This window comes from Mytilus edulis, chromosome 6 (assembly GCF_963676685.1).
Source record: "Mytilus edulis chromosome 6, xbMytEdul2.2, whole genome shotgun sequence".
In the NCBI taxonomy this organism is placed as follows: domain Eukaryota; kingdom Metazoa; phylum Mollusca; class Bivalvia; order Mytilida; family Mytilidae; genus Mytilus; species Mytilus edulis.
The window spans coordinates 10937262-10948622 of NC_092349.1; the positions used below are offsets into that span (position 1 = coordinate 10937262).

The 11361-nt window shown below is 31.9% G+C and overlaps 1 protein-coding gene across 1 annotated transcript in view; it reads right to left on the reverse strand.

The window, feature by feature from the left end:
* LOC139527094 (uncharacterized) overlaps window positions 1–10682 on the reverse strand; it is a 99811-nt gene extending 89129 nt beyond the window's left edge. Inside the window, exons 1-3 of the mRNA XM_071322367.1 lie at window positions 10544–10682; window positions 2753–2863; window positions 1340–1469 (exon numbers count right to left, since the gene is read on the reverse strand). Of these exons, the coding sequence (XP_071178468.1) occupies window positions 1340–1469; window positions 2753–2863; window positions 10544–10625 (323 nt within the window). The 5' untranslated portion in view covers window positions 10626–10682. The remainder of the gene's footprint in view (window positions 1–1339; window positions 1470–2752; window positions 2864–10543) is intronic.
* Between the last annotated feature and the right edge of the window lie 679 nt (window positions 10683–11361).

An 11361-nucleotide genomic window follows, 5' to 3' on the forward strand; every position in this document is an offset into this window, starting at 1 on the left:
CTCTTTACAGAAGGAATAACTATATATATAGAGATACCGAAATAGTATACACATATTTATTAACAACTATAAGCCCAAGGATGTGTATAGTTTGAGAAGTGACTTTCTCTGGGTAGCATCGCTATTTTCATTGATAAGATATTTAGTGCACGATGTATATTAAAAAGAAAACTCACAAAAATACTGAACTCCAGGGAAAATTCAATCGGAATGTCCCTAATTAATAACATGGCAAAATTAAATGACAAAACACATCAAACGAATGGACAACAACTGTCATATTCCTGACATGTTATTATATGCTGCATTCAATTACCTGAAAACAATTATAATCTTGAACAAACCAAATGATTTTAAAATTTTTTGAAATTATAAATTTTCAACAAACTTAGCAGCAACATAATAACATCACTTGCATAAGGGATATACAGATCCATAATCCATCTGTTTTCAAAAGGTTACAACTTCTTCTTAGACTTCATAAAATATTACCTGCGTCTGAGCATAAAGTTGATGAACCAGGGCTATGTATCTTTTTCTTTTGTATACTTGTATCCCCTTTACTACTTAGTCTTCTTTTGGTAATATACTTTTGGCATGGCTCGGTATTTATACATGTCGGCATAGTTATTGTAGCACTGTGTTATATGGTAATATTTGTATTGCTTATGTTCTTTGTCTAAAGCGTGTCTGTATGCCATTTTGTTTTTCTTAGTTGAAATTGTAATTCGTTTTCAAAATGTTTAAAATGATAACATAATGTTGACTGATGTATCTTATTATATCTGTTTGTTTTGTTCACACATTATTGGCAATGTAATGGTATTCTATGCGACTGTCATACAATCGAGATCCTTGGCTATAAAACCAGGTTAAATCCATCATTTTCTACATAACGAAATGCCTGTTTCATTCGTTTGATGTGTTTAAGCTTTTCAGTTTTGCATTTTTTAAGGTACTTTTTTATTGTAATTTTCCATGGAGTGCGGAAGTTTTGTTATTTGATTTTGCAGTGATATCGGAAGATTACGATGTACCGGGGGGACATCTTATGCTACTAATGATTATTAGTCGATTTATTCATGTATGTGTATAAAGCTTACTAGTGTCTACACCTTTCAATGTCGATAACAATTTCTGTCTCTCTCCATTAATTGAAAAGATGGCTACAGAAAAAAATTCCTACAATCGTGTTTATTATAACAGAGCCACTTGTCGGTATCCTGATTGAGTTATAATACATAAAAGTTTGTGCATTGTACCATGACTACTTGTCTATCCTGACTAGGTTAGAACACCTAAAAAGCTGGTGTAGTGTGTGTATCCTAAGTTATAATACCTGAAAGATTGTGTATGGTACCAATACCACCTGCTAATATCCTTATTTGTTATGCTTGTTATTTCCCATAGTCCTTCTAAATCAATCTTCAGATACTGAAAGGAATCATAAACACTAGCGGCCCAACCTCCTGTAAATAAAAAATGCATACATGTACATGTGTATGAATATTGGAGATTGGTATGAGATATACTCAAATGAGACATTCAAGCACGGTCTCTGACATTTCTTTGGATCAAACAACCCAAATATCTTGACTAAAGTATCACAGTATTTTTCTCAGGATCCCTAATTTCGGCGCTCAGTAAACTTTTAGGAATGTAAGAAACCAATTAATGCATAGCATTAGACCGATCCTTAAAATTCTGGCAGAGCCCGGTGAATAGAAATCGACCATGTTATCTGTTCCGAATCGTTAAAATTTACAGACAAAAAGGGAAATTATATAATATTGTTATGAAGAGGTTCGGAAGGTTTAAATTATACCGCGAAGATAGTGTACGCCCAAATATTTCCCCATAAACAATGATTTCATTTTTTCTAGTTCCTTAAAGAGATACAGCGTATGTTCGGGTTACACTCACCTCTATCAAATGATGCTCTGTTCATTAGGCTGACTTCAAACAAAAGCTTATTATGAATATTAAAAAGAAGCTATAATTATCCTTTAATTTCACTTTCCGCTGTACAGATTATGTCCTCTCACTAATTTTTTTTAAGTTTGGTGACTATGTTGAACGCATCTATCCGATCAAACTCAAAACAAAGAACACAGCAGATACAGTATTAAAGTTTGCTACATGTCTTGACTATAACGTCTTTAAATGGACAAATTCAATGAGGAACGGTGAATACAAACTTAACGACAAAAGAGAAGATTTTAGCTTCCTAATTGTGGACTTTCCATTTCGTTGTGCCATCATTTTTTCAGCGCCTGTATATAGAGCATACACCTCCTAGTTGTTATGATATTCCAGGGCACGCATTTCCTATCATGATTTCATTGATACATGATTGCTGCCCACAAGCTACTATTAAAACAAGAGTTCCAAGGGAGTGAAATTGCGATCATTCTATCGACAATTAAACGGAAGCCATCTCGAGTTGGTTGATCGTTGTTGAATTTTATGTACATATTGTCGTTACCACAATCTATAGTTGGTCTTTGCATTTGACATACAGAATTAGACTTATTGACATGTTTGTTCTAACATGAAAAACAGGACGGATGACATGTGGAGCAGGATCTACATACTCTTCGAAGAACCTGAGATCACCCCCGGTTTTATGTGTTAGTTACCCTTACATTGGTGTTGCTCAGTCATAAGCTTTCTATCTTGTTTTTTGTTTACTTTGTGTTTGGTAACACTGACCTTCATCGAAAGTTGCACCTGTTACGTTAGTTACATTTACCTTCATCAAATTTTGCAGAGCTTGCATTGAAATCCATACTGTATATAGATGATGCAGTAAACTGGTCATCTCTCAGATCAAAGGTCAACGACTCGTTACATGTACTTGCATCTGAAAATTATATTGCATTTTTTAAATATGCATGATATATAAGGCATGAATAGATAATTCAGCTGATCTTTAATAATCCATCTTTATGCCTTATACTAGTACATCATGTACTGTGTGATGACGCTTCGAGGAATGGTAACACCCGACCATCGAAAGCTCTATCATTTTTGGGTTGATATTTAGACGAATTATATTATACAGAATGTGTTTTCAGTCTTGTATCACCATAAATGGTGATTCCATGGATACAATCTATCGTAGAGTTGTTACTGGTTCAGCCGTACTTATAGATGGATATATAAAAGTCTAAATTAAAACAACGTTATAAATATATATGTCGTGTACAAGTTGCAATTTTGTACAGGTTATAACGTGTACAAAAATATTGTACATGTTATAATTTGTACAATGCTAAAATACAAGTTATAACATGTACAAAAGTGCCTCATAAATGTTATGGTAATATTGTACTTAAAGCGAGAAAATCACTATGTGATCCGTGTAAACTCATCGAACCTTTAAACAAACTTATAAGTAAGGGTTATCGTACCAATATTGTAATTCGATCTCTGAATATAGTTTACATTGGCACTAATATCGATTTTGTCATTAGCGAATTAAAACATGATAACTAAATTGTATCTTAAATTCTTTGAAGCGGGATGTATAGAGACACAGACACGTAACTTTGTATCTCTATAGAAGTCGCTCCTCACTATTCTTCTACCTGTCGATACATTTATTTTTGGCATTGCACAAGTCATGTCTTCTCTGACTGTTCATGACGTTAAAATACTAAATCCCTGGGATGTGTTTTAGTAGATTTTAATCTCTGATGCATGATTTTTTATTTTTAATTGTTTTTGGCTTTTAACTAGCTGTCAGTAACTGCGAGTACTCTCAGATCGTATTTTCTTGTTAATTCGACCTGTTGATACTGTTTATTATGCTTTTTTGTTATTTTATATTTATATGGATCTTGTCTATATACCAGCTTTGATTATTTGGAATATTCTAATTTTCACTCACTTCGTCTTACTACATTTGTATAAACTTCAAGATTTTACCTGTATTTTTAAAACCGAGTAAATATTTTCGAAGGGCTAAATATTTCGCAGTGGTATCTTGCCATGGCTTTGTTTGGACTTGTTTGTTTGCTTTTTGGCCTTGATTGTTTGTCCCTAATATTTTATTAACTGTGCATTTGCATTCAGATATCGCAGATCAAATTTATTCGTTTATAGTGTATTAATTTACGTTTTGTGATTGATTTAGCCTGCCAATTGATATTGTACCGTGTGTTTTTCTATGTTGTGATGTTATGCTATTGTTTCAGAAACAGGGAGAAGATTTGGATCCATTAAAACGTTTAATCCCGCTGCAAATGTTTGAACCTGTCCTAAGTCAGGAATCTGATGTACAGTAGTTGTCGTTGGTTTATGAAATTCATACGTGTTTCTCGTTTCTCGTTTTATTTATATAGATTAGACCGTTAGTTTCCCGTTTGACTGGTTTTACACTAGTAATTTTGGGGCCCTTAATAGCTTGTTGTTCGATGTGAGCCAAGGCTCCGTGTTGAAGGCCGTACATTGACCTATAATGGTTTACTTTTTTTTAAATTGTTATTTGGATGGAGAGTTGTCTCATTGGCACTCACACCACATCTTCCTATATCTATATAACATGTACAAAATATTGCTCAAGAAAGGTTTTAACCTGTACAAAATTTGAAAATAATAACAAAGCAGAAATACACATGCATAATTGAAATTGATCGAAAAATAAAGAACAATAATCAAAAGCAAAAGTAAGTACAATATTTACAGCATGCATAAAATACATCATTTTCGTAAATTTAGAACCATTTTTTTTTTACTTGTTGCTACATGGCAGAGGCATGTGACAGCATGAGTTGCATACCACTTTGATTCTTCTACATTTATACATACCAGACTTACAATTGCCTTTCTTACACTGATAATGCACTAAACCTTGCCCGCCACTCAAAGCACTCAATGATAACTTTACTCTGTCACATCACTCATTGGGACTTCAGACACATTTGTAGTTGCATTTGCACAAAATTTAACTTGGTTATTACTATAGTATTCCTTTTTTTGTACAACTTATTAGCCGACATGTTTATTCACATTCATCACCACGACTTTAACGTTTCTCTCATCGGCAGGACCCCTATCATGGGACAGAATAGGAATGATAACGTTATCACCTTGATAGAGAACAGTTAATCTAGTTTTTGAGTTTTTTGTCAAGGCATCAGTTTGTACTTGCTGGTCACAATGGACCCTATTGGTATCTATGATGAATTAATTTGCGTGCATGCTTGGTGTCAATATTTGACACTTCAGACAAACCCTCACTAATATTGACAACAGAAATATCACCACCAGAAGGCGCCCTGTTACGAGAAGGTATACCAGCAAATGTCTCGCTGAAACTTGCTTGATCAGCCATGCTACATGTAGCATCACTTAATTCAATTACAAAAATGTTCCATTGTTTCTGTTCCTAACTCAATGGTTTGTACATTGTTTTCTGCTGAATCATGACCATTTAATTCATCAGTTTCAGTGTTTGTGTCAGTAATCATGTCCGTCTCTGACATTGTTTTGTCAGTTTCAATTTCAGTGCCGATATTTTGTGTTGTCTTGGTAAAAGGGTCTTCAGTATTAGCAGTATAATTCGATACAGAACTTGCTTCAAATATTGCTTCTAAGTCTCCTTCTAGTTGAATACCAGGTGAGAATCCCTGATAATGTTTATTGACTACATGTGGATTTAAAAAAAGCCTTTAATGTATTAAGTAATTATGAAAACTATTTATCTGGTCATTAACTTATCAAAAAGGTATCACACTAACATGAATTGACAATAAAAAACAAATGATGAAAATATTATTTAGGTTAATGTCAAATGTTGTAATGATAGAAACATATTTTTATTGTCAAATTTGAACAAATTAAAACCATTTTAAAGAAATATTTTGTACATATTATAACATGTATGAGGTACTTGTGTACATGTTATAACTTGTATTTTAGCATTGTACAATTTATAACATGTAATATTAAAAATATTGTAAAATATTTTTGTACATGTTATAACCTGTACAAAATTGCAACTTGTACACGACATATATACAAATAAGAAATTGTTTTTCTTGGCGGTATTTACCAGAATAAATATAACAATCAATAAGTTCTGCAAACTTAATGATGAAACTTTTAGCATGTATTTTGTTTATTATACATCAATGATTAAAAAACAACTACTAGTACTTGTAAATTAATACTAAACGTATTATTTAAAGTTTAGTATTAAAATTTCCGTAATAAGATTGTTGTCAATACTCATCTGTGTTAAACCATTAATTCATTTACATTTTTTTTATATATATCGCAAGCTTCAAGTAATCAAAGTACATAAATAGGTAAAAGAAATATAGATTTCTTATAATCAATTTATAAAATAAAGAAGAGTGCACACCCTTAAATGTCTCGCCTTCTTCACTAACCATTGATATTAAGTTGATAGTCCTAAATATAAAACTTTACTACAACTGTTACATAAACTTAACATGATCCAAAAAAAATGAGGTCATTCAAAGTCATATTAACCAAACGAGAAATACATGTACACCTTACAATCTTAATCATTCAATACACTAAAGATATAAACTGTTCCTTATATTTTTCTAAAAAAACGGACTTTACCAAGAAAATTAAACATTGGCCAATGAATCATGAAAATGAGGTAATGGTCAGATGAATCATGCCAAGCAGAAATGTACAGATCACAATCCTTCCATACATTAAATATAGTTGACCTATCGCTTATAGTTTAAGGAAAACAGACCAAAACACACAAACTTAAACTGAGCAATGAACTGTGAAAATAAGGTCAAGGTCAAACTAAACCTGCGAGACTAACATGTTCATCATAACATATTTCCATACACCAAATATAGTTGACCTATTGCATATAGTGTTGGGGGAAAAGTTCAAACTCAAAAACTTAACTTTGACCACTAAACCATGAAAATGAGGTCAAAGTAAGATGACACCTGACAGTTGGGCATTTACACCTTAGGGAGCTACCATTTGATTTTTATGGGGGGGCTAGGATGAAATTTGAAAAAAATAGGCAGGACAGGAGTTTTGAGTAAAAAAAAAGGCAGGATGAGAAACTTGTTAAAAAAAAGGCAGGATGACAATTTGTGTAAAAAAAGTCAGGATAAACTAGTAAAAAAAAAGGCAGGACCGAATAGAGTAAAAAATAAAAAGGCAGGACAGAGATTACAACTAAAAAAAAAAGCAGGACAAAATTTTTCATCCTAGCCCCCCCATAAAAATCAAATGGTAGCTCCCTTGCAATAATTCCATACACAAAAATATAGTAGACCTATTGCATACAGTATACGAAAAACAATCCAAAACGCAAATTTTAACTATAATTACTGACCCATAAAAGGTCAAGGTCAGATGACACCTGTCAGTTGGACATGTGCACCTTACAATCCTTCCATATACCAAATAAACTAGACATATTGCTTATAGTAGCTGAGATATGAACTTTACCACCAAAACTTTACCTTGTTCACTGATCCCTGAAATGAGGTCGCGGTTAAGTGAAAGCTGTCTGACGGGGATGAGGAAATTGCAAGGTATGCACATACCAAATAGTTACCATATTACTCATAACGAAAAAATAATTAACATTACAAAAATATTAACTATTTTTCAAGTAGTCACTGAACCATGAAAATGAGGTCAATGACAATGGACATGTGACAGACGGAAACTTCTTAACATAAGACATCTATATACAAATTATAAAGCATACAGGCCTTCCACCTTCTAAAATCTGAAGTTTTTTTAACGAGTTAGTTAACGCCGCCGGATCACTATTCCTATGTTGAGCTTTTATTTCTACGACTTAAGTCACAGACTCGAAAAAAAAATGCAAATAATGATTTCCAATGCCATAATGCTCATTTCCACAAGAGACTAAATCACGTACATGTAGATGTGTCATAGATAGCCATTTAACAATGAGGAGAACCTATATAGCTAAAAGTCTGATTTGTGGCATTCACGATCAAAATAACGATTTTCGTGATTTTTAAAAATCGATTTGGATAAATAAAATAATTAAACCAAAACGTTTCTTTTTTAACAATAATCAAAGACTTTCGGGAAAACAGCTTATGCATTAGATTGTATCATCTGACACACAAGAGATTAAGTTTCAAATTTGTAAAATTTATTGTATGTGACAATGATGACTAGATTAAAAATGTGTTTTTCTTTACATGGAGTGATTCACAATGAAATATGCACGTGTCTCCTTTAGTGGTTCTTAAAAAAATGCTGCACTTTCGGTACTTTAAAACACCGTGTTTTTGACAGACAAACTTCAGATTATCTTTTCTCTGCATTGTTTTTTGATTGAAATGAATTCTTCCATCAATTTTGAAATTGAATTGAATCCCATTTTATTCACGATCTGATCTTTTACAGAACTAAATCTTTCACGATCACCACCTCGGTATACCGAAAGACATCCGTGCAATTGTGTATTTCATGATCGGAATGTTATGTTAAAAATATAAACAAAATATTTGTTTACTAGTATCTTATAGTCATTCATAACAAATAAGGTGGTTAGTTGGAAGTTTAAATGCAATACATATTTGTATATGACAAAGTGTTCTAAACAAAAGAAAAGTATAAATAACAAAGAAACGATATAAAGTTCAATACCAACTTGTGCTCAAACTAATTGGCAATTCTTTTATTTTGAAAGGTTGCCAGATTTTTTAAAAATGAAATAAATTTGCGTTTGCATAATCGCCATTGACAAACAAAACTACACATATATTTCATAATAATTCGCTTTAAGTACCAGTTTGGTTAAATCTTGCAAGAATTTTTTTTTTTAAACATCGCTAATATATCATTGTCTTAATAATTTGACCTAATTTTTTGGTACGTATGTATGCAACCTTTAGCCTGACCCTACTTGGAAAATGGATTAACATGACTGTGCTAAGCCAGTTTAATGATTTAAAAGTGAAACTATGGAAGGTATCAGCTGTAAGACCCGTACATAATTTATTTTAATGGTATTGTTTTTTTTATCGACAATCTCCATAAGTGTTTTATGCTGTGGTGGTACTCAACGACAAAAAATAGTCGAAAACTGTTTTAGCGCTCATCATTCAAATAAGCCAATGTTTTCATTTCAGATCTCACTTCCCTTTTATATCTCAATCACGGGAACCATGTTATTAAAGAACATCTATTAGATGTATGTTTCATTATAATGCGTTATTCTGATTGGCTACCTGCAATCTCGCGTTATTCCTAAATCAACTTCATTTCACAATAAAAAAAATTATCATTCATGGTGACACGAGGTCCCACAAAAAAATGCACAGGTAAATTAAATAAAACTTGATAAACATCGTGTTTTCATGATCCTAGCTAAAAAAAAAAAAATATAAGACCTTAGTATTGAATGATACTTTTTGTAACTTCAAAGGGTTGTAAAAGTGTTGACGCGCTTCATACAAAATGTACTTCAGTCAACGCTTTTACACCCCAATGAAGTTACAAAAAGCAGCATTCAATTCCTAAATAATTAAACGAATATATTACAGGAAATTCACATAAAATATTTTACTTATAAGGAAGATGTAGTATGATTGCCAATGATTCAACTATTCACAAGAGACCAAATGACAAGGAAATTAACAACTATGGGTCACCGTACGGTCTTCAATAATGAGCAAAGCCCATACCACATAGTCAACTATAAAAGGTACACAAAAATGTATACTATATCTTACAAACACACAAGAAAGAATATACCGTAGAAAAGTATGCTTTCAGAAAATACGACACAGTATTGTCATGATATTACAATTAGAATATAAAACTATAAAACTATATGAATTCTAGAAATATAAGAAAAATGACATCAACTGTGAAATCAATAGCACCAAAATTTTATTGTCACTTATAGTCATTTGATCTCCGAGGATATGATCCAATTTCATATTATCTGGTTGAATTACAAAGCAAACTTTACATTATATAATGAATTAATATTTCAGTCGGCGACAGTTCAGTACTTAAGTAACTGTTTTGTTATTAAGATACATTGTTCTGATAACATAGTTATAATCTTGTACTTTAACATTGATACGTATACGTTTAGCTTTTTTTATTACAGGCATTTTCTAATGTATAAAATAGTGGATTAAACCTGGTTTTAGAGCTAGCTTAACCTTTCATTTGAATGATAGTCGCATAAAATTCCATTATAATAATATTGACAACGATATGTGCACAAAAACAATTAGACATAATAGGTAAAAATGTCAAAAATGGGAACTTTGTGTAATAACCTTAATCACTATAAAAATAAACTTACATCTGACAAAGAAGCACAAAAAGGGCATATACACAAAGCAAATAAGCAAAACTGAAAGACAAGACTACAAATATTTATTATGGCATAATAACACAATGACGGGATTTATTCCATATTGGTAATATTTTAGTAGGTTTCTATATATGAATTGGATTTTGAATAAAAAAAGCATATTCACCTGAGAAAGTGATAAACAACAACATATATCTTATAATGACTTACTGATATCTGCTATGTGTACCAACAGTAGAAATATCAAACTGTAAATCATTTTAATTCCGCATAAATTCATAGCACAAACCATTCTGTGCTACACACATGCAAACACTCTTTTCATTCTATCGATATGCAGTTAAATTTTACAATGGCAAGTTTATCAGTAATAAATTACCGTAGAAAATTAAAATCGGTGTCAAGGAAAAAGTATATTTAATAGTGTGTCATGTCAACTCAAAATATAATAGTTACGTAAGGGAATTCCCATCTATTTAATAAATCGAAAACACTCTTTAGAATATATATGGACTAAATAATATAAATCATATGTGCTTTGATGTCTTTCGAGATCAATTCAATGCTAAACTTCAGATAAAAAAAAAATATTAACAAGCTAAGATTAATTACAATTGACAGGACAGGATTTGCCGTATCATTATTATAGCACTGATTAAATTTCAAATGTCTATTTAGATTTAAATCAACATTTTTTTCAACTTGATTATTGCTAGATACGTTCATATTTGATCTTAGCAATTATATGGTAGTGGTGAAATGCTTGTTTAACGTCCAGTGTCATGTATTTCAACTCTGAGCAACCTAATGGAAGATGATTGATCAGACTGATGCTTGCTTAACGTCCAGTGGGAAATATTTCAGCTCTGAGAAACCTAACGGAAGATGATTAATCAAATTGATGCTTGCTTAACGTCCAGTGGTAAATATTTCAACTCTGAGCAACCTCATGGAAGATGATTGATCAAATTGATGCTTGCTTAACGTCCAGTGGGAAATATTTCAACTCTGAGCAACCTAACGGAAGA